Source organism: Myotis lucifugus, unplaced genomic scaffold (genome assembly GCF_000147115.1).
Source record: "Myotis lucifugus unplaced genomic scaffold, Myoluc2.0 scaffold_102, whole genome shotgun sequence".
Taxonomy (NCBI): Eukaryota; Metazoa; Chordata; class Mammalia; order Chiroptera; family Vespertilionidae; genus Myotis; species Myotis lucifugus.
The window spans coordinates 3,947,907-3,972,557 of NW_005871150.1; the positions used below are offsets into that span (position 1 = coordinate 3,947,907).

At 48.0% G+C, this 24,651-nt stretch overlaps 1 protein-coding gene across 1 annotated transcript in view; it reads left to right on the top strand.

Moving 5' to 3' along the window:
- The first annotated feature begins 22,291 nt into the window (after positions 1–22,291).
- Positions 22,292–24,651, top strand: part of IRF2 (interferon regulatory factor 2) — a 37,371-nt gene continuing 35,011 nt past the window's right edge. Inside the window, exon 1 of the mRNA XM_023757203.1 lies at positions 22,292–22,386. Coding sequence (XP_023612971.1) covers positions 22,300–22,386 — 87 coding nt within the window. The 5' untranslated portion in view covers positions 22,292–22,299. The remainder of the gene's footprint in view (positions 22,387–24,651) is intronic.

The window sequence follows — 24,651 nt, forward strand, 5'->3', positions numbered from 1 at the left end:
TTTTTTGTCCTCTTGTTGGTTCGTTTGGATTTGGTTATAGAGGGAAGTGATTATGAACAGGTTTGCAATACTCAAGTGAGGGGGAGACGGGGACAGTTGTCTTTAATTCCGAGGAGAAACCCAAGTCAGGGAGCCAAGAGAATGGCAGGGGCCCCGCAACCACGCCTTCGCACAGCAGGCATTTTTAGGACAGGGCGTCCTGGTGGCTCGGGTCTTGGGGCATCTCAGTAGGGGGACTGGCCTGTGGGGTGCGGAGGCTCCTCCCTGCCCGGCAGGAGGGGCGCTTGGCAGCTTCTCTGAGTGACACCGTGGGAGGGCCGGTGTGTGGAGCCTTCCGGTCAAGCCTAAGCTACAGGGACTCAGGAAGCCCAGGGCAGCGGGGGGGCATCCCCAGGGCTGAGAACGGCGCCACCGTCGGTGCGGAGGCTGTAACCGCGTGGCCGTCTGGCTGCGCTGGTAGCATTCATTAGGTATTTGCTGGGCTCTGCACTTCATTGTAGGGATACGGTTTGAAGGCCTTCTTCAAAGGCCCTGGATAGTTCTTTGCTCTGTTTCAGTATATCACGCTCTACATCTATGACCAGTGACTGCCTTTTTGACCCCATTAGACATTTCGGGGTGCCTGTTCCTTATGTGAGGGCTCGGCAAACCCCAGGACTCAGTACGTGTTGGTTGAATTGAATTCTAATGATTGACCTAGTTCTCATTTGTTGTTCCCTGTCCATCTGCAGTGCCTTGGAGCTAACAGGGCCCACGTGCTGTGTTTGCCAGTGATGGCCAGGGCGAGAGAGCAGGTGGAGGCTCATGGGCCAGGCTGGGTGTGCCCTGCCTGGGCCACCACCAACACAGGCGCCTGTGGAGGGGCAAGGACAGATGGCTCTCTGTGGTTAGCCGGTCTCAGTCAGGCTGTGTCTCTGCAGCATGCACCCATTTCCCAGGGGCACAGCTCCTGGGGTTACTAACAAATAGTTCACGCGCCATCCACACCCCCTCCCGCACCTTGTGGTGCTCTTACTTCTGTTTGGAAGGTCCTTCCTTCTCATCCACCTGAGGATCCCTTACTTTTCCAGAGCCAGTTCACATGCCCCCTCTTCTTTGGAGTCTTCCAGAATTCTCACTCTCCTCTGGGCTTTTATATAATAGTATAGTTACACCCCCCGCCCTCCCACCTCCCGCAAATGCCTTCCAAAAGTCCCCCTGTATAAACCCAGGTTCACATGCATTGTGAGGCTAATGAAATGGTGGGGGTGGGTCTGATGCAGAGAATGAACCCAGAACCGACCGTGTGGAGCGCCTGTGTTCAGTTTGCAGGGGTGCATTATACCATACAGTACGTTGTTAGGGTTTATCATCCTGTGTGTGCCTCCAGTGTCAGCTTCAGGACACGGCCCCTTGTGTTAGAGTGGCTGTTCATTGCATTGCAGACCTTTGAGGAGAGAGGTCACGTCCCCATCTTTGTACCCCTCCCCCTGAGTTTTCCCCAGTGCTTGGCACAGTACTTAGCTCAACAAGATTTTTTTTTTTAAATCTCACCCAAGGTTATTTTCCCATTGATTTTTAGAGAAAGTGGAAGAGAAAGGGAAAGACAGAGAGAAATATCCATGTGAGAGAAACAGGTCAATTGGTTGCCTCCTGCACGAGCCCCAACCAGTGCCCCGGCCGGGGAGGAGCCTGCAACCCAGGTACATGCCCTTGACTGGAATCGAACCCGGGACCCTTTGGTCCACAGGCTGACGCTCGGTCCACTGAGCCAAACTGCCTAGGGCTCAACAAGATATTTTTTAAAAAAATATTTTTTATTGATTTTTTTTTTTTTTTTACAGAGAGGAAGGGAGAGGGATAGAGAGTTAGAAACATCGATGAGAGAGAAACATTGATCAGCTGCCTCCTGCACACCCCCTACTGGGGACGTGCCCGCAACCAAGGTACATGCCCTTGACCAGAATTGAACCTGGGACCCTTCAGTCTGCAGGCCGACGCTCTAATCACTGAGCCAAACTGGTTAGGGCTCAACAAGATTTTTTGAATGAGATATCGAATAAGTATAATTCAGAAGTTTGTACTTACAGTTAGCCTGATTCACCTGGGAAATGTCTTGACAATAGTAAATTTATCCTTTTCTTGGTTGCATGTTTTTGCAATCATTTCCCCTTGCTTGTTTATCATAATAAGTTTTATCCATCACAACATACAGTTCGTATCTTTGCCTTTTCTCCACCATACCCCGCCCCCAGTGGGTACTATGGGAGACATTGATCCCCCTCCTTAATAATTACTACATATGATGGGCAAGGTGCTGTGCTTGATATTTTGGGAAGTTTAAGGATGAATAAGATGGGATTCCTGCTCACAAGGACTTTGTACAGAGATATGTCTGTTTTCAAGTACGTGAAGCTCTGAGCTTTGGTTGTTTTAGAACAGTGGTTCTCAACCTGTGGGTTGTGACCCCTTTGGCGGTAGAACGGACCCTTTCACAGGGGTCGCCTAAGACCATCCCGCATATCAGATATTTACATTACGATTCATAACAGTAGCAACATTACAGTTATGAAGTAGCAACGAAAATAATGTTATGGTTGGGTCACAACATGAGGAACTGTATTTAAAGGGCCAGAAGGTTGAGAACCACTGTTTTAGAAGGTGGAAGGAATCAGAGGCATAAGAAGTCAGATGGGACGGGCTGAGTGGTGGTGGCTGGGAACCCAGCCTTGGTTCAGCGGGTGGGTGGGGCCACTGGAGGATTTTGAATAGGGTGACTGCGAGGTTTGGGAAGATGAATCTGGCCGGCAGAAGGCAGAGTGGAGACGAAGCTCATATTCCGGGAGGTGGACGTGGACATCCTCCTCCTCCTCAGGATGGAGCCTGTGTGGCCCGCTCCGTGACTCGGTGGAGTACAGCTCTCCTATTGGAAATTTCCTTGTGGAAGTCTTAGGGGCGAACAAAGCCATCATCTCGTACTTTCCCTCCTCATAGACACTGCCCTCTAGGTCTTTCTCACAGTAGCGTTGCCAGGTTGCTATGAAGATGTCTTTACGGACGAGGAGACTAAGACTTGGGGTACATTATAGGTTGTGAGTGGGGAGGTTGGAAACCAGGTGTGCTTGACACCAAGCCTGAGCTCTCGCCAGCACCTTCTGCTTCAGCAAGGACAGGGAAGGGAAGGAAACAGTGTGGTCCAGAAAGGGTTGGCAAAGGGGGTGCGGGGCGGGGTAGTGGAATACAGGGGACGCCAAATCCAGTGTCAGATACTGTCGGAGCTAGTTGAGCAGCGGGAAGTACCTTCTAAGAATATTTGAAGACGGTTGTGCCGTGCGCGGAGGAGACAGGGGCTTTGCTTCAGACGTACTCCTGTGCTCAGGGTGGGTAGCAGTGTTCGCTCTTTTCTAGTTGGACTTCTTTGCAAAAGTATATAGTTTGTGTGTTGGATTTCGGCCTGATTTGCATATAAAGAGTTGAATTGGATGCTGAGTAATAATAACAACAGGGATCTTCTGTAGCCCTTTTTTTTTGAGAGGTTCCTGGCAGAGGGGACGACTCAGAGGAAATCCCCAAAGGATAAGTGGCAGCAACAGCAGGAAGGAGGCTGCGGGCACAGCCTGTGGCTCCCTCGTTCTCACCAGGGGAAAAGCCAGGCAGCCCCTTCAAGGCCAGCCTTTTTCAGAGCGCGTTCTCTCCAGGCGGCGGTCTTTCGGGAAGGCATAAAGCGCCCGTAATGGGTTTGCAAACAGATGGCAGCACACAGTCCTGTCATTGCATGCAATAGGTTTTCTTGGAAGGTCCCAGTGTGCTGGCTCTTCTAACAATCTCTCTCATTTGACTTTTCAAACGTCAGCACTGAAAGCATTGCCGCCTCCCCTCTCCCTGTCCCCTCGTCTTCTCTGTGTTCCTGGTGGACAGTCACACCCTTGGCAGGTCTGGGAGTGTGGAAAGGAGGCGGGAGGGATGCAGCCACTTGGGTGACACAAACGACGCAGGTAATTCAGGTCCTGCCCTTGATCACACGCACCATCCTGTGTAACTTTCCCTTCACTTTCCCAGTGTCCCTGAGGACTAAGGTGTCTTCTCTGGCATTCGAACGGCTGGCTTTGATGGACGGTCCAGGGATGCCCACCTCTTCGTGGGAAGAGGGGCAGATTGAAGTGAGCCCTCCACTTACTAGTAACTCCGCAGAGAAGCGGGGCCTTTCCGAGTTGGCCGTACTCTGGACCGGCCAAGGCGGTGCTCAGAGGACATGCTGACTCAGGGAAAGCCGGCGCTCCCTTTCCCGTTCTCCATATGGGAGTGTTGGAACATGCAGTAGGAGCCCGGGCCCATATGCTTTGAAATCTGTGCGTGGGTCTTGCTTTGCTGAGTTGCAGAATCCGATGCCATCCAGGTCCTGGAGTCCCAGCGTGATTTCAAATGTATGAAATCTGTTTAAAAGTCAGTCCACCCTTGTAGGTCCTTATTACCTTCCATGAATTCTTCTAGAAAATACTCTTTAAAAAGACGATGGAGTAAAATGCTGTTCGATTTTCATAACTGAAGTGTACCTGGAAAGTAATTTATCTGTGCAACTTCATAAGGCTTTCTCATCTTGGTTTTTTTTTTATAAGACAGAATATTACATTTGTATCTGCAACAGATTGAGTGATCATTGAGTACCTTTTTTTAAAGAAAACATGCATCACACAATTGCTTGGGAAACGTTCCTGGAGATGGTACGGCTGGGTCAGAGGATGCCATCTGAAATCTTTGACACTCGTCTCCCATCTGCTGCCTGGAAAGGTTGTTCTTGCTTCTACTCCAACCCATAGCACCTGTGAGATAGAAGGCACCGGCCTAGCTATTTGACCCTCATCTAACCTCGCAAAGCCCCATGGGAACAGAGAGGGTCAGTAACCTGCCCGTGGTCACACTGCTAAGTGCCAGAGCTGGGATTTGGCCCCACAGCCGGCTGCACAGCCCCACTGTCGCCTTTTCTGTTGTAACTGCCATGCCAGCGCCGGTCTGAGGAAATGGAAGTAGACTGCTGTGAGGAGACTCTTCCTTCTGAGAGTCCCTGGGTATGGGCTTGATCTCTTTAACCCTCATTCTTGATTCATCAGGTAGGGGCAGGGGATTTTCCTGCCGCACAGCCTCTGGTCCCTGCATTCCTTAGGCAACTCGGAAAGTGTTCTCCAAGAAGCACGGTCACTTTGGAGATGGTCACTTTGGAGATCCGGCCCTTTGCCTTGTCCCGTCTGCTGGCTGCGGGCTAAGAAGGCCAGGGGACAGCGTGACATCATTGATCTTTAAGACTCTCCCTGCCTCGTGCCCTGAGGTGTTGCTGGGACCCAGGCCTGGTCAGGGTCTTGCGGGGTCAGGAGGTCAAATCGAGGTGTGGAGGTTTAACAAAGCTTGGCTTAGGAATTTCAGGTTTTAAACCCATGCTTATCTTCACTGCTGAAATCACACAAAAAAGTCTTCATCAGTGCAGCCCCGGGGTCACACAGGGTCAAAAGACTTCCTCTTTTAGGAAAAGCCCCAGACCGCTCACTTATCTCTTAGTTCCATCCTCGCTGGTGGGGGATTTGCATTGTTAGCTTCCCCTCCCCTAGAACAAAGACCCCGCAAACAGAGGTGTTGGGAAATGCCACTGCACGTCCCCATGTCCCATCAGCAGGCCCGGGGACTTTGACACTCATGTTCCCCGAAATGTTCGGAACACGAGTTCCCAACATGAGGAAGCGCCGGTCAGAACCAGCACGCTGTCCAAGTAGAGCTTGGAAACGCACCAGTTTTCTCGCACGTTCCCGTGTGAGCTCCCAGAGGGCACACTCTGTCCCCTCGAGGTGCAAGCCTGTTCTCGGACACTTGCTCTCAGATAACGGCGCAGAGAGTCGGCTTTGGCGCAGACCCAGCCGCAGCTTCCTGTTCTTAAATCAGGACAAGTCGTACCTACTGGCAGGGTGATTGTGAGGGTTAAATAGATCGTGTATATAAAACACAGAGCCTAATACCAGGGGCATCTGTAAACAGCCATTGACATCATCACCCCACACCCCCCCTTAGCTCCTGAGGACTCGGGAGACCGCGTGTGTGTGTTTTTGGAGGCAAGTTTTGACATTTTTATGCATCTGTTTATAAACAGTTCTGTTCAGCGCATGTGAATGTAAACGCTGGTGAGTGCCGTGGCCCTTGTGGTGGGAAGGTGGAGCCGGGGGCTCCCTCACCTTGGCCATCCTTAGCCTCGGAGGGTTTTCCTCCTTCACACGGCCAGGCGTGCGTGCGACCAAGTCCCCCAGCACCTGAGCAGGTCAGTGTGCGTGACACTCCTCCCATCTCAGTACCAGGTAACACGTTTGCCCTCTCATGCAAAGCCCTAGTAAGTAATAAGGAAAGGGAGGAGGTAAGCTTTCCAGAAGGTTCCTTGAGTACATCTGCCTTTGGGCCTCCACGGGTAGTTTTTTGTTTCATGTCACAGTTTCCAGAGAGCAGTCAGGCTTCTATGAATGGGAGAGTGGCTCATGGACCCCTCAGAGGAAGGCATAGTTCTCACTCATGCTGCATGGACAGCAATAAACTAGCTCAATTTAACCGACACTCATAAAAGTGTTCTTTGTAATAAATTTAATTTTTTAAAATCCTCACCCGAAGATGTGTTTATTGATTTTAGAGAGAGAAGAAGGGAGAGATAGATAGAAACATCTATGGGTTGTCTCCTGTATATGCCCCAACCTGGGTATGTGCCCTGACTGGGAATCGAACCCCCAACCTTTTTTGGTGAGCGGGATGATGCTCCAACCAGCTGAGCCACCTGTCTGGTGCTAAATTTAATGTTTGAAATAAAATTTAAAATGTCATAAGAGAAGGAATAGTGTCATTGTAAAGGAAACTTAGGGGAGATATTCAAAAGAAGTTTTGAATCTTATTAAAAGCTTTTCTTATTTTATAAATAAATATTTTATGTATTAGATTGGTAAAGTAAAACATGTACTATATATATATGCACATTGCTAGGCAGACCTAATTTTAAGTCAATAATAATTTTTAAATGGCAACTTAGGATTTCAAATTTTGTGGAAATATTAAGCAAAGGTATTTCCCCGCTCTCTAATATGCAAATGCAGTTTGCATTCAAACCGTTCCATTTCAGGACTATAAAGGTGCTGTTACTCGCTAATTTAAATATAGTGTGTACCAGATTAATTTATAAGGTAAGTACAATTTAAGGAAGAAGAGGCTGATTTCCTTGTATCTAACATGAGAACAGTGATATTTTCCCAGGATAGAAATAACTTGAAATCAATTACAGATCCAAATCCCTCATTTGCAACCCAAATAGCTCTGAAAACTGAGAATTTCTTCCGTGACTCACTGGGCAGAGTAGCCAGCCCTGAATTGGCATAAAGCTATTCATAGAATTTGCCAATTCCAGTCGGTGTGAATGCTCACGTCTTACAGCAGAAATACTACTGCGTTGGCTAAGTGGTTGTGATTGCTGGGAGTGTTACGTTTTGGATGGTATGTGCACCATATTATCGCTCTAAAATCCAAAACGTTCTGAATTCCGAAACACATCTGGTCCAAGCCTTTTCAATGAGAGGTAGCGAACCAGTTCCCAGGGCAACTGTCTCCTGTAACCAGAGGAGCCTCCCGTCTGGTTTCCCCAGGGACTGTCCCTCTTTACATCCACTCAGAGGCAAGTATAACTATTAACAAGGCCCCGTTCACGCTCGGAGGTGGCCCGTGTGGATGCGGTCACCACGCGCACCTGTTGGGTTCTTGGTATTGGCAGCAGCGTGTTGGTGAGCATCAGTACTTTTCTAGTGAATTCTCATAGAGCTTTCAGATAAACAAGTTCCAGTTGCTGTCTTGAAAACCCGAAATAAGATGAAGCATTGGTTATGAGAAGTAATTTTTAAAATGTATATACCCCACTGCTTTCTTAGAATCCCCACGGCGTTGCTACACACCTTTTCTGTTTTATGGGCCAGTGATCATGTTCCTCGTTGTAACTGCTTTTCCTAGGCTGCAGGGCCCCTCTGGGCTCCCCCTTTGACTATCATGGTGCTGGCGTGCCTGGTCAGCTCACAGTCTCTTAGGCAAGCATCTCCAGGCCCTGGGAACCGGGGGTGAACAGGCAGAACTGGTCTTGGGCCTCAGGGAGGTGAGCGTCTAGTGAGGCCTGGCCTGGCCTGGGGAGAGGAAGGAGGTTTGTGAGGAGGTGGTTTGGAAGCTAAGACCTGGAGAGTGTAATTAGCCAGTGAGAGGGGGCACTCCTGAGCCTAAGGGACAATAATAGGTGCAGACACTGTGGCCCTGACCGCGGGCTGGAGGTCGGGAGGAAGGACGGGCCTCGCACCGCAGTGGGCTTCAGGCAGGTCGTATTTGTGCTTTTTCTCCGAGCTCCGAGCTCCGGCTGGGGTTGGGGTGAGGAGGGCCCTCAGAGTAGGTCTTTGGTGCTGCTGTGTTGAAGGAAGGGATTGTTCCTGACCCGCTGGTTTCACTTTCTATCTTACAGTGTTCTAGCGGCTCCGGGAGAATGTAAATATGGGCGCTGTGTTCTCGGAGGCCAAGGCGGCTGAAATCTTCAGCCAAGTCAGAGCCAAGAGAACTGCAGGGTATTCAGGCCCCGGATTCTACCAGTTGAGGAAAAGCTGTAGATGAGAAACAAAAAGCAAAACCCTGACTCATGGGGCCCTTTTTTGAGCCAAGCTCTTGCAAGGCGCTGGCAGTGGGAATATTGTCATGGGAGAAAATGAAACTGTGCTGGGAGTGCCAGCTTCGGGAGCTCTGGGGACAGCTGGGGGCTGGCCTGGCGTGCCCTGCGGAGGACACAGTGGCGGGGCCTCTGACGGCTGAATATCGAATCAGTGTGGTCGGTGGCTGCCCCCGGATGGTGCCCCTAACTTCTTCTGTTTTTTTATTGTGGTAAAACACACATACGTAAAATTTGCCATCTTAATCCTTTCAGTACTTCTTTTTTAAAAGTTAAATTTATCTGGGTGACATTGGTTAATAGGATTATATAGGTTTCAAGTGCATAATTCTATGATACATCATCTGTGTGTTGTGTTGTGTGTTCACCACCCAGAGTTAAATCTTCTTCCGTCACCATACTTTGACCCCCTTAACCTCTTACTGCCCCCCTCCCCTCTGGTAACCACCACACTGTTGTCTGTATCTGTGAGTTTTGTTTGTTTGTCTTGTTTGTGACAACATGGATGCACCTTGAGAACATCATGCTAACTTCTTTCCTCTGCTCTAACTTAAACTGTGAAGTGAGTCAGTTCACATGGTCACCAACCTTGTGCCTTACAATTTAAAGAACTAAAATGAAATATCAGTACAGAAGGTTGACTGGAGGTAATCTTTGATGCTTAAATCAGTTGGAGGGCCTTCTTCAAAACACACAGGCGAGCCTTTTGGTCGCCTCCCTCTCCGTTTTCTACACCACCCACCATGGAAACGAAATGTGGAGCATCCCTCCTCTCTTCCCTGGGGGATGAAGTGTGGGGGCTCCCAGCTCAGTGAATTGTTGCTTGCCTGCGCTGCCCCTCGTGGACGGAGGGACACGGTGATGCATGCGTGTATTGATACAGCCGTGGTGCCTGGATCAAGAAAAAGCCGCCGGCTGTTGAATTTGAGTGCCACAAGGGGGAATTTTCCTGGGTTTATTGTATTCCCAGAAATGCTGTCATTCCCCTCTGGGCTCTGTGTAAATCACCTGTGTACTTTGTTAATATCTTTCTCTCCAAGTCTTTTTCTTTGCCACTACTTTCAGACTTACACCGAAGTTGCAAAAATAGTACAAATAATTATTTTTTCTGAACCTTCGGAGAGTAACTTGCCAAAATGACGTCCCATCACTCCTGAATACTTGAGTGTATCTTTCCTGCAGCCAGGGGCCCTCTCCAGGTGACCACACTGTGACCGTCACAACCGGGCAGTTGACATTGGTGCCACCTAAGCCCCAGGCCCCATGTAGGTTTGCCGGTTGTCTCATCGATGCCCCTCGTAGCACAGGAATCCGAGTCAGGCTCAGGTGTCATGCCTCTTTAATCTCTCCTTAATTCCCATGGGTTTGACTTTTTCTTTTATTACATATTTTTATTGTTTTCAGAGATGAAGGAAGAGAGAGAGAGAGAGAGAGAGAGAGAGAGAGAGAGATCGATCAATGATGAGAGAGAGAATCATTGATTGGCTGCCTCCTGGATGCCCCTTACTGGGGATCTAGCACGAAACCTGGGCATGTGCCCTGACCAGGATTGGAACCACGACCTCCTGGTTCATAGGTTGATGCTCAAGCACTGAGCCACGCCAGCCGGGTGGGTTTGACATGTTTGACAATGACAAGCCAGGTGTCTTATAGCATGTCCGTCCGTTTGGGTGTGTTGGTGGCTTTCTCATGATTAGATTGAGGCTGTTTATTTTCTGTGAGAATATCACAGAGCAAAACTTTATTCTTACTGCATCCTCTCAGGGGGAGCATGACTTTGCCTTGTTCTTTTATTGGTGATGTTCTTTCGATCATTTGATTAAGGAGGTATCTGTCAGGCTTCTCCATTGTAAAGTTTTCCCCTTTGTAATAGAAATATTTTGTGGGAGGTACTTTGAGACGCTGTAGGTGGCCCATTTCCCATCAACCTTTCACCTGCTGATCTTGGCGTCCATTGATGTTTCCTGGCTGAATAATTACTCTTTGATAGCTGCCAAATGGCGATCTAGTTCAATCATCTTCCCACACTTACTCGTTGGCATTCTGCTTTATGGAAAAGCTTTCTCTCCTCCCTGTTTACTTTTTCATAGGTCCCTGTTTTATTCAATGGACTGTAACAACTTTTTGTCACTTGGATGTTCAGATTGTCTCTGATCTGGCCAGGGAGAGTCCTGTACCTTGGCTGCTATATCCTCCTGATGTTTTCCCAGCATGCTTTGAGCACCTCCTTGCTTTCTGGCCCCCCTCCCCCACATGGTTCAGGCTCACCTTTTGCTTTTTCTGCCCTAGCCCTGTTTTTCCAAGAAGCCCTTATTCCTTCAGTGGAGAATGGAATTTAGAAACTAAGACTTGGGCCCGGCGTTGCTCATCGCCATTAGAGAAAGGCTTCCCCAGTCCCTCCACGTGGACAGGGTCAGGGAGCATGTGCTCTTTAGACATATACTTACACAGACACGTACTTTTTTGTGTCTGTTTTATCCCTCTGCGTACGGAGATGGATGGCAAACCATGAATTCAGTCCTATTCTGATCCAGCACCCAGGGTTACTCTAGGCTTTTGTTTTTCTCTTCTGTATTTGCACTTCCTTCTCCAGTAGTGAGAAACCTGGCTGTCATTATCCTTAATATATTAATTAACTTAGTCGCCTGTGTGTGTCTAATCTCATGCCCTCCTCACCTCTGTCCTCGGCTCCTACACCCTGGACGGGGCTGCCCTCCTGAGCAGAAGCCCATTCACTGGGCTTGGGCCCTGACACCCCCATTTGGCCTGGTCTCCCTCCCGCCTCTGTGCTCACGACCCCGCCTGGGCTCTAGTCCTCCACCTGCCAGGTGCTGCTGCCTGCTCCCCACAATGGACACCCTCTTTATGTTGCACCCCGCACCGAGGCATTCCTGCCCCCCTCCCCTAGTGACTGCGGTGTTACGTTTGTCAGGGCTGCCATCACAAAGGTCCAGAAGTCCAAAATCACGGGGTCAGCACGCTTGGTTCCCCGGGGACTCCAGGGAGCTACGCTAACTTACATATTACTAACATAGAATACATCAAATATATACCTAGTACAATTATACTTGTTCATTCCATATTAGCTTATGTACTCTGAGCCTTTCCCCTACAAATGAAATAGTCTCCTATAGTCACAATATTTCATTATTTGAATCTGCCACATTTTATTTCATCACCTTCCTCCTGTGTGGTATTTGGATCAGCTTAAATGTTGTGCTTTTATAGATAATGCTCCATCGAACAGCCTTGACCATGACTTTGTGTCTGTGTAAACTCTCTTGGCCCCGCCTGGGGGCCCCTTCAGCTCAGGCTCCCAGTGAGGACGCTGTGCAGACTGGGAGGCCTGGGGATCTCATCTCGATGCCTTTCTGTAGACCCCAATTTGACCTCAGAGTCCAAAGGCTGTTTAAATCTGAGCTCTGTCACTTAGTTCCTCTGTGACCTTGGGCCAGTTACTTAACCTTGTGTGCCTCAGTGTTTCCATCTATAAAATAGGGATTTTAGGAGCTCCTGACTGACAGGGCTGTGGTGAGTCAAGTGAACGAATGGCCACAGCTTGCCACACACCACTGCGCACTCAGTGCGTTAGCTGCTGCTAGTAACACTGTGGGGGGGGGGGGATGTTCCGGACCCGCCAGCTCAGGGTGTCTCAGGGGCTTGTAGGTCCAGAGCAGGAGAAGAGTTACACAGAAGCGCCCACTCGCCAACAGGTTGCCTTCCAAAGGGGATTCAGCTTGAAGAGTGCGAATCAGGCTTTTCAAAACCAGGCTTTTCTCAAAAGAGAACAGTTTCAATGTCAGGTGGGTGCCTGCCTCTTCAGAAACCCCACAGGGGTGTTCTTTGCAGGTGTTTTGTTTTTACCAGACACCTGACCACTCACGGTGATTTGGAAAGACTAGAACCAGCCTTGAAACGGTGTCCGTCTTTGGGGACAAGTGGGTCCTCATTCACACGAGCCACGTGTTCAGGTGTTCAGTGGCCACCTGTGGCTAGTGGCTACCTTGGTGGACTGGGGGGGAGGGCGGGATGTAGAACATGCCCAGTGTTGCTGGATAGGATTGGTCTGTATTTATTGGGCGCCTGCTGGGTGCAAAATGCAAGACTAATAGTTCACATATGTGGCAATATTAACGTAGGTTTACAGCTGGAACGGACCTGTCGTCTCAGGGGAGGGAGGCACATGGAAATGGAAGGGATTCGGCATAAAATACATGCGAGAGGCAGCGTGCTTTATGAATTCAAGGGAAGGCTTGCGTTGGCCCGACAGGCAGTGGAAGAGATGGCATTTGAACAGTATTCGGAAGGATGCTTGCCTATTTCTAGGCGAAACCTCTTTCCTGAGCCCCACGTATCTAATTGTCCCCCAGCACCTCTCTTTGGGTGTCCCAAAGACATGTCACATTCAGTAGATCTGAGACACAGCCCAGTATTTCTCCTCTTAAACCTTCCACATGCCCTGCTGCAGGGAGAGGCACCGTCACCCACCTGTTCGGGGGAAGGAAAGCAGGAGGTCACAGAGGCCCCAATAAGTCGGAAGAGGGAAGGGCGTCAGACATTTACAGAGAAGAGCCTGGTGGCCGCCACTCTCCTCCCTGAAGTTGGAGGCAAGACCACTTGCAGGGACCGATGAGTGTGGAGTGAGTGAGGGCGTGTGAGGATGGAAGGATCTGAAATCGCTCCTGCGGGGCCCGGAAGCAGAGCTGATGAGGGAGGAGCAGGAGAGGTCTGCCATAAAGCCCTCGGGGCCTTCGTGTTGTGATGGGGTGTGGTCCAGCCCAGTCATGATAGTTGCACATGAGCGGTGAGAGTGGGGGGAGTGGACATCCCAGGGACGGGGGGCAGGGAAGCGGTGCTCTCTGTGCAGGATGGACCGTGAGACTGGGGCCTCTCTCGGGAAAGCACCCGTCCTCACAGATGTCACACGATCCATGATTCTCCAGGGCTGGCTCCCTGTACGGAGCACTGTTTCCTGGAACGCCCGCTGGGCCACCGCAGTGCCGGAGAGCCGGGGTACTGTGGTGTGTGTCGGGCACACACGAGCAGGCCGCAGGTCAGTTTCTCTGCCGGCCCGGGCTGCGAGGCCGCAGTCACTCTCGGGGGCTAACTCACACTCTTCACCGGCGTCTTTTGTGGTCAGAGACAGGGTCATTATGGTAAAGTCACTGTGGTAATATCTCCTAAAAGGATGGAGAAAGCACACCCAGGAAGAAAATGGTGGGGAGGATGCGAATATGCAAAACTAGCAGTAGGATGGTTCTCAGTACGGGAAGCTTGTTCTGTGGTATTTAAAGGCATTTCAGAACTTTAATTTCATGTGCATCTATAGCCATTGCTCGTGAAATTTATTCACCATTGGCCTCCCCGTTTCCCATGACTCAATGGGAGATGTTTATTGACTGTGGGATCTGGACGGCTATTGGGCGAGTGGGCACTGACATCCCAGTGATACCCAGAGATGTCAGAACACCCCAGACGATAAAGTTCCTGTGCCCTGGAAGTGCTTATTCAGTAGGTCTAGGATGGGGCAGAAATTTTTTTTTAACTCCCCCAGGTGACAACATTGCACAAACAGTTTTGGATGTTGGGGTAGGTGAATAGAAAGGTATAACCACGACTGTGATATATTTAGGGTAACCATTGGCAGCAATCCTGCCTCATCATTCAAGGCTGGGTTTCTAAAAAATCCACAGGGCAGGAGAAGTCCTGCTTGAATTGCTTAAAATCTTGAGAAAAACTGGGTTAGAGACTAAAATTCTTGAATGAATCGACATGCATTTTTCTAAAAGTTCAGTAAAATGAAACAATAAATGCATGACATAAGGATCACATCAGTCATACAGTGGATATCACACACTTGATTTCCATTGCTTACCGACTCCGGAAGTTTAATAAAACTTTTAAAATTGGTTTTGCATTCGTGCGGAGAGTATGTACGCTGAGAGGCCTGCTTTATTCTGTGTCCGCCACCCCATCCAAATGTTAAATGTCGTTCACTCATTTCATGACTTCATCCTCCAGGTTCCCACGAGAGGATGTAGTGACTTGAATAATGTAGGCAGAGAAGTAGTAAGTAGAGCTGAATGGGTACGTCCCAAAGCCCTCCCCTAATATGCAGTCACATTGTCTTAGCTCCGAACATGCTATTAAACTGCTCCGACATTTCATGTGGCTGCCAGGAGTCAGTCTAGTTCTAAGGGTTTGCTTCTTCTCTTCTGCTTTCCACTTTCCACCCGCCACCCACATGCTTACACACATCTGTTTACACATCTGGGAAGCAGCTCAGCCCAGTGCAATGCTTTTTATACTTTTTTTGCCCACAGTGCCAGTATAACATAAAATTGAAACAACCGTTTAATGAAACAATACTCATTCTTTTTTTGGTTATGTTAATTCTCACCTGAGGATATTTTTTCCATTGATTTTTATTTATTTGCTTTAAAAAAATTTTTTTTTAGAGAGAGTGGAAGGAAGGGAGGGGGAGAGGCAGAGAGAGGAAAAACATCAATGGGAGAGAGACACATTGGCCGGTTGCCTCCCGCACTCATCTAACCAGCACCGGGGGTTGAAGCTGTAACTGGGGTACATGCCCTTGGCCAGAATCAAACCCGAAACCTTTCAGTCTGCTGGCTGACACTCTAACCACTGAGAAAACCGGCCAGGGTGCAATGGTCACTCTTATTTGGATGATTCTCGTAGTTCTACTCTGTATTCTCACACAATAACATTGAACTGCTGACCAATCCAGGAAATTGATTTCATCCCCCCCTCCCCCCATGCATTGCAACCTGAGACTTGGTAAACACTGGTCTACAGGCTTTGAGTGTATTTCTCTGGAGTCAGGCGGACCTGTGTTTGAATCCTGGCTTTACCTCTTAACAGCTCCGCAGCTTGGTAAAGAGCTTCATGTCCTCATGTATAAGAGGGAGGTAGGAGCTGTACCTCATGTAGCCAGAGTGAGGATTGAATGAAATAATGCAGGGAAAGCACTTGGCCTCATGTCTGATTCCTAGGGAACACTTGACCGGATGTGATGATGATGATGATGATGATGACGATGACGATGATTTTTCAGTTTTTAACTCCAGTTTCCTCTCAGTCCACATAATTTTGTGCTGAAATTCTTGCTTTTGCTAAAGCGCACAAAAGTCAGTGTGAGGAGTATAGAATGTCAGGTAAGAGGAACTTGTGTTTTGGGAAGGATTACTGTATATCTTGGAAAAATTACTACTGAAGTTGCAGTTACAATCCTACAAGTGTACTGACACTTGTGTGTTGTTTTTGCGTGTTTTTCTGTGCATTCCCATAGCCACCATCCTGGGCCCAAGCAGTCGATTCGAGCGTATCTCCTTGCCCCTGTTTGCCCGGATGAAGTGCTGCTTGGCTGATGACAGTGACACATGGCTGTTCGGAAGGTTTTAGTAGCCTCTGCAAACAAGCTCAGTCTCTAGCTGGCATTTGAGACCTTCCAGACAGACCTGGGTTCAAACCTTGCTTCTTCCTCTGGGGGCTAGGACACATTTTTCTTTTCTTACCATTTCAAGCTATACTTTCCCTCATCTCTAAAATGGGGATGGTACTATTTAACTGATTCGGGCTGCTGGGAGGGTGAGAGATGATTTATGTAAAACACCCAGTATGTGCCTCCCAGGCGCCCGCTCACTCTTAAGAAGCTCCACCGTGTTGGTACCTAGGTCATGTGCTCTGCCCACAGCAGCAAGCACGTGGTCCTCTGTCCTGCTTTGGCCATGAACTCCAGCCTTTGCCTCCCTGGCTTGCTTGCTCCCTTCTCTCTGCCTAGGCAGTTCCTCCCCATTCTAGAAGCTCTTTACCGTAAGCTTTCCCTTACAAACCCATCTAAGAATGATTAATGTATTCTTTATGATCTAGTTCACTTAGCTGGTAATTAATCCTATGCTTCCTTCTGATCTCTAGTGCAGTCTTTTATTGTTATAATTATAGTATTATTAGCTACCTTTATATGGTTTACCTCTCATATCCCCAGTTAACTTGTGAATTCCTTGAGGGTAGTGATCATGTCGTGCACATCTTGGAATCCTCCATTGCATTTAGCACAGGTTTTTTGTTTTGTTTTGTAATAATGCGTGTTTAGTAAATATTTGTTGGTACAGTGGACGACTAGCTACTGGAGACAATACGCGCCGTAGGAGAAGAGGGTCCAGTGGTTGGAGTTGTGAGAGAAGTTGTCATGATGAACACAGATCTGAGCTAGCTTTTGTTGGGAGGGTCACATTTCTGTAGGTTGGTAAGATGGGTGAGCACATGGCTATGTAGGGAGGGCTCTTAGGTCCAGGAATCCTCACAGTTTATGTAAAGGAAATGGTACAATTGCAAGAGATGGAGCCAAGCACTGCTATGGTCAGCTTCTGCGACACAGACCCGAGCGTTAGCCCTGTTCTTAGCTTCCTAGTGCCCATACTTTTGCCTTCACTCTTGCCCAGTGTTGACCTGTCTCCTGTGACCGTGGTAGCATGATCTGTCTCCTGTAACTGATGAGCTGTGGGGCTACAGGTAGAAAATTCTCTAAGTTTTTCTCTGATGCCTTAATTTTCTGCTCATTCTTGAAGGAAATATTTGCTGTATTTAAATTTTTGAATAGCAATTATTTTCGTTCAGTCCTGTAAAGACATCTTTCCATTGTCTCCGGTCTTCCATTGTTCTTGTTGAGTAGTCCCTGTAAGGCTCCCTCTCTCAGCCAAGGATTTTATTATCTTAAATCCAGCAGGGAGGTTTAGAAGTCTCTTGAACAGAACATTAACATGATTTAAGTGGCATTCTAGGAAGATTAATACACCAGCGATACACAAAACAGAGAGGAGCTGGGAATGGCTCAGTAGGAAGAACAGTTACAAGCCCATCCTAACCGCTTCCTAAAGTCGGAAGGAAGCAGAGGTTAGGGTTGCTGAGCCTGGGCGTTTCAGACAGACCTGAATGAGTCTGGGCGTCCCTACTTACGAGCGGGTTGCCTTTAAACACTTCCCCAATGATCCTCTCGTCTGTAATATGGGGTCATAAAGTCCCTGCCTTGCAGGGTTGTAAGAGTAAATGAGAAACTCATAGAAAATCCTGGTTTTAATGCTGGCATATAGTGAGTGCCCAATAAATAGGGGCCATTGCTATTTCTATACCAAGATCCAAGCCCTTGTTCTTTGAGATTAAAATTCAAGATCACTGTTAATGCCACTACTGAGGCATTGTTAACTCTATGGGGGATGTGCTTCACAGGATGTGTGAATTCACACCCTGCAAATCACAGCGACCAACTGCGTGCCTTTATGTAGCAGCCCTGATGCCAGGAATAGTCTAAATACCTGCCACGTCCTGAGATGATTTACAGCTCGAGGCCATGGTTTTGAAGATGACCCCAACCCCAAAACTCAGAGGTGTTGTGGGAGCTGATTTTAGAAAGTGCCTGTTGTCAGGCTTGAGGGTGGCTACTTCATATTTTAGATTTGTAGAATCCTAAAATGTCAGCATTCACTTTTAAAACCAACACAGTGCACAAGATTAAAAGCTCACAAAACAGGGAAATCAGATAACGGGCCTTCGTGTTACGCAAGGATTCCTAGAATCTTAGATAACCCCGGATGTTATCTTTTTGAAACCTCTCATTTTTTTTAGACGATCAAAGTATGGACTAGAACAAGGGAGTGACTGGCCCAAGGACACCCCGTAGTAACAGCAACGTCAGGACTGCACACAGGTGTTCTGTTTTCTGCTGTATTTTGGTTCTCTGTGACTTTTCTACCAGTTCCATACCTTCTTTAACTTTGTTCAAGATTCATTGGCTGGGGTATTGGTGCCCATGGGAACCTTGCCTTATAGAAAGAAGGCTGATCTATCAGTTTCAATTTCATTGATGGAAGCGAGAAAATATAGGCCGAGTGAGTCTCTTTACTCGGTACTCTCAGTGCTTGGTCTCCTGCCCCTCTGTGACTGTCTTCCCAGTCTCTTAGTCTCCGGAAATAGAATATATTTTTAGTACAAACTACATGACGAGTTTCTGGTGCCAGGCTCATTGTAGAACTCCACCTTCGCTTTCTTTCACGGAATGAAGAGCGCATGCTCAAATTCTGATAGTCATGAGCAATCTGTGTCGAACTATGCCCTTTCTCATTTGTGTCATGTGCCAAGACCAAGTAATTCATTACCTGTCCAGTGTGGGAGGTGGGACCTGGCTATAAAATCAGTAAAAAAGAGGAAGTGCCTCCGTGTAAAACGGTTGGCTTTTCATTGTGTATCAGCAGGGATGCCCCGGCTATTAACAACACAAAAACCATCACATGGACATATATAAGTCACTTTAGTTACTTGGTGTTAATCACATTCATGTGGATCACAGTTTGGGATGACAATCCCTTGAAATTGCTTTATTAATCACTGTATGTATGAAGACGTGGAGAACATCTCAGTGCTAATATTCTGGGAGTCTTTGATATGTTCAAAGTTGTCCTGTAATTATACAGAAGATGGCTGCCTTCAACAGCACTCCAGCCTCTGCCCTCAAGTGGCCCCTTCCCTCTGTGTGCTCTCTTCCCTCTGTCTGTGTGCTCACGTGGCCTTCTCTGTGTGTGTGTGTCCAAATCCCCTTCCTTCTGCAAGGACATTCGGTTCCTGTGAGGCTCTGATCACAGCATTTGCATCCACCAATCAGTAACTGCGCTCTAGGTGTGTTTCTGTGTGAAGGCTCCTCATTTAACAATGGTTGATTCATTGACATTGAACTCCCAGCCAACAACACTAACTCAGGCCTGAGAGGCACATCTTTTCTCCACACTTCAGCCCATTCCTGCCGGCTGTTTTAAACAGTAAAATCACCAACACAGAGCAGAAAAGTATTGCAAGAAATAGACACTGAAAAGGACACTTGTTCACAGTGTGAGTGAAATGAGGCAGAATGTCGTCTTGTCGGACCTCGGCTGGAACCATGGGTGTCGGAAGACCCCAGGTTTTTACCTCTCTGTGCATGTCTGCTCATGACCGGGAAGGCACCCCGAGAATTGATCTGGGCGTTACAAATCAATTTTAGTGAGTAGACGACTTTGCAAATGTGCAATCCGCAAATAATGAGGCTGACTGTACCTCCCCATGGAAGCTTTTGTTTTAAAGTCAGAAAGCTTTTTGAAATATTTCAGGTGACGATTTACCCCCCTAAATGGGTCATTTGTGGAAAAAAATAATATGGGAGGAAATAGCATATAATTATAACGGTGAGTCGGAAGCAGGGCCGTTTTCACATCCCTGTCACTTTCCGTATTGCTGAGATAGGTACATCAGGACGGTAGTGGCCCGTAGCAGTTCTGCTTGTCACGTTGTCCACTCTGAAGACGTGTGACTACTGTAGCTACTCCTCAGGGTGCTCCTCCCTCTACTTCCTGTACTGCTCTGGACCCAGCTGCCCCCTCTCTGCACCCCGAGATCTTGAGACCGGGTTGGCGGTCATCACCCTGTTGGGCAGAGCCCTCCCAGTGGCCAGTCGCCAGGAGGATCTTCTGTGGACATCTCCTCCCAGTGCTCCCCTGTAACTCCTCATCATTCTGCAAGCAGGGCTCTTTGTGTGGTGTGACAATTCTCTTCTTCCCTGTCTTCTGTTAGGCCAGGAGCTCCTGGGTGGCAGGGAATGTCTGGCCTTTTCCCGCTCCTGGAGTATCATTCTCAGTAAATGCTCTGTGAATAGGTGGATACGTGAATGAGAGGAAGGACTTGAGAACCACGAAGAGCAGCTGTATTGGGGGCTCCTTGTGGCCGTTCCACACCCTTTTGGACTGTCCTTGAAGTCCTTTTCACTCGTCTCAAAGAATGGTGACCAGATGAGTGGATGGAGCCCACCTGCAGTGGCGACCCAGCTAGGCTGATCTTCAGAACTGGCCTGGTTCTTGTATTGAAGGTCTCCCGGGTGGAGGGCTTTGTAGGATTGTAAAAGGACCTATAAGAGGTGGAGTTCCTACTCTCAGAGAGCTTACAATTTGGTTAGGAAGGAAGAGTGCACACAGTTGAAAGTTCATAGTTAGGGTAAGAGTCAGATAAGAATAAAGACAGCTTACAATAGCTTTCCGAAAGCCATGCTTGATTTCCAAATGAGCGTGTAAGACCAATGAGTAGGGTGGGAGTCACAGGAGGAGAGATTCCTTCAGGCTGGTGTGGACTGGCAAGTCCTGTGGAGAAAGGAGGGTGGGAACTGGGTCTTGGAGGATGGGTGAGGGTTGGCAAGGTCCAGGAAAGAGGAGAGAGGGCATGGTATGAGCAAGAAGTAGGAGGTGTCTGCAGCAATGAGTGCATCCAAACTGGGGGAGACATACCAGGGAGAGACGGGTTCTAGAATTCCGTTCTAGAATTGGATTAGTCTCTATAGGCAAAGGGTGCGGCCCCATGCGGGTCCTGCAAGGATGCTAGCACTCTGGCAGAGCTGGGGGCAGGGCATCCAGGAGGGAGGACGTCCTTTGGGAGCTGGAAGAGGGAGTTAATGAGGCTTTGATCATCTCAGCCCAAGTTTATTTGAATAGAATCCTCAGAGCTCTTTTTTTTTTTTTTTTTGAGAGGAAATGAGTAAAAGAAAGACAGCTAAGGGTGGAAAGAGGATTATGTCACACTGGCCATGAAGTCCTATAGAATGGAGGCCTGACTTGGCATCGTCTTGGCTTTTGAATCCGCACTAAATTGAAATTTTTGTGTAAATAGGATGAAGATGAGGGGGCGACAGTAAGTTGTTAGTGATTCTACTCTGGATATATTTTGATGGACACGGGAAAGATGCCTAGAATGTATGTGGCAGGAGGGAAGAGCATTATGTGAGCTGCCAGAGAAAAGGTGTTTAGCCATGGGACAGTTTTCAGAGGGAAAGCAAGTTGAAGGAAAAGGACGGATGGTTTCAGGTCAGAGTGGGTGGGCGCAGTGAAGAAGATCCTCGCGGGAGTGAATGAGTGCACGCATTCACATAAAGCAAGGCTGGAGCCAGCACAAGGTGCTGTGAGCGCTGAGCGGGGACAGAATATGTCTGGAGGGACCTTGGACCCAGTGAACTGGTCCCTTTAGAGCTTTAAAGTGGCAATATTGGGGTTCAAAGCATTTCTGTGGCCCTAATATCCCAAAGGAATGAATTGGTTGTAATGTCTTTCCCACAATCATGGTTTTGCACTGTCCCCCATGGTCCTGGGAGGATAATGCCCACAGGTGTACAGTACTGATGCTCTGAATGCTGAGACCTTGACGGTGTGTGCTGTTAACACAGCCTGGCTGGGAGGGGGCGAGACCTGGCTTTAGGCGGGGTCACTCAGGTGCTGGGCCCTCTGGGTAGCTGAGTTTCTGCCAGTCCAGCCTCTGTCTGTGGGACCCTCTCAGCTGAGAGCCCGCTTGGCCTGCAGCCCTGCCCCATGGAGACAGCCCCTCTGGAACGACCCGGCTGCTCGAGCAGGGGCAGGTGGCTCGAGGGTGGAACCCCCGAATATGCTTCCCTCCCCAGTCCCCCGGACACAGGCTATGGGATTACGAGGAAGGGGACAATAGAGGGTCAGGCTGGTGCGTAGAACTTTCCGGTGTGGACAAGGCAGTCATTAGCAGAAGTGCCTAATGTGGATTGTCTCTCCGCAGACGGCACCATGCCGGTGGAAAGGATGCGCATGCGCCCATGGCTAGAGGAACAGATCAACTCGAACACGATACCAGGGCTGAAGTGGCTGAACAAGGTGAGTGCGATGGTGTGTGTGTGTGAGTGTGCATGCATGTGTGTATGTATGCAAGCATGTATGTACATGTGTATATGGCTGTGAGTATGTGTGTGTATCTATGTGTGTGAGTGTGTATGTGTGTGAATGTGTATGCATGTGTGTGTGTGAGTGTGCATATGTGTGTGTGTATATGTATGTGCGAGTGTGCGTGTCTGATCCTTACTAAAGCATGTGCATGTGGACCTCTGAAAGTAAAATTGTTCTTTGTGTTCAAAATCTTATGCTTGTTAATTGCAAAAACCAACCAAGCAAAATTGATCATAGAAACATCAAGTGACATGAAGATCTGTATCATCCCAGACTGGGGCCCGCCCTTGCATTGTGGTCTCAACTGGCCACTGGTGTTCTGTGACGGCTGGTGGCGGCCTCTCGCTGTGCTTGTTGTGCCCTCCTCCCTCTCGGACTGCCTTGCTGCTCCTCCTGGCTCTCCAGGGCTAGAGGACATGAGGCTCTAGGGCAGGGGTCTCAAACTACGGCCCTTGGGCCACATGCAAATACAAATATTGTATTTGTTCCCGTTTTGTTTTTTTACTTCAAAATAAGATATGTGCAGTGTGCATAGGAATTTGTTCATAGTTTTTTTTAAACTATAGTCCGTCCCTCCAACGGTCTGAGGGACAGTGAACTAGCCCCCTGTTTAAAAAGTTTGAGGACCCCTGCTCTAGGGTTTCGTGTTGGGAATGGGGCGCATTGATTGGTTTCCAGTATTTTCTATGTGAAGAGAACTTTTGTTTTTGTCTTTTAAAAAAGTCTTCTCTTAAATTTTTTTTATTATTTTTTATTTTTCAATTACAGTTGACATTCTATATTAGTTTCAGGTGTGCAGCATAGTGGTTTAAAACGTCTTCTCTTTGTTGTGAAACTCTATGTGTCAACCTGTCCTAACAAATAAGCATTCTACCATTTACACTCCTCCCCCATATACATAAACACTCCTTATTTATCCTTCTCGAACTCTCCATTTAATTGATCCTAACTGGTAGGGGTGAATCAGGAAGACAGTATCTGTGAAAAATAAAGAATACCTGAAATTATATAGTTAAAATTTAGAAAAGTAACTAAATATAATAGATTACTAGAGGCCCAGTGCATGAATTTGTGCATGGGTGGAGTCTGGCCTGCCTGCCCTGATGGGGGCCGATTGGGGCCAGGCCAGCTGCGGGGAGGAGCTGTGGGAGGTTGGCTGGCCGCAGTGGGTCATAGCAACTGGTTGTTCTGGTTGTTCTGGCATACCAGTCGCTGGCTTTTTATATATATATATAGATGCCTTCTTTGAGAGGGCCTGAGGGAGGTTTCTCTCCCACCACCAGGGATATTGCAGTTCTTCTGAGCAAATTTCTTTGTCCTCTTCTACCCCCCCCCCCGCCCCATCTTTAATCTTAAGAACACGACAACTCATTTAGCTGGTTAGTCTTTAGCTCTATATCATGTGCCAAGAGTGGAGAGCCTGATTGTGGCCACTTCTAACAGGTGTACAGGGTATTGCAGCATCATTGTTTTAGACTAATACCACTCCTGGCCTCATTTGATCGTTTCAGATATCTCTCGGATCTTACATTTTTTGTTCCTTTTCCCTTATCCACTTTTATTTATTTATTTTTTGCTTTTTTTTAATTGAATGGTATTTGAATGTGGTTGTTGAAGTGAGTCGTGTCTGAAACAAGGTGGGGCATGAAGTAAATAGGAATGACTTAAGGAAACCATATGATCATTTCATGTGACCTGAATGGGGCCTTGGCTTGGGCCAGTTACTTTTTAGTATGAGTATTAGCAAATACAGATAGTATGTTTGAATGGCCCAAGGACTGGAAAGAAGAGTGTAGTGAATTCCCGTCTAGATTTAGTAATGCACGTCTCGATTTAACCATTACCAACATTTTGTTTTATCTTTGTGTGTGTGTGTGTGTGTGTGTGTGTGGTATTATAGAGCAACTCCCTGACAGTGTACACCTATAAGACTTAACAACATTTTCTCATGTCTTCATAATACTGTTGTCCATCAGGAAAATTAACCATAAGTTTTTAGTATCATGCCATGAGTATTCCCAAAATATCTTTTTACAATTGATTTTTTCCATCAGAATCCAAAGAATGTCCACGTGTTGTGTTTGGTTGTGTGACTCGAAGTCCCTCCTGGTTGTGGACAGTATGCCCTCCTTGGTTGCCCTCTTGCCATTGGCTTGTTGAAGGGCCAGGTTGGTTCTGGGTTGGTTCAGGTGCTCG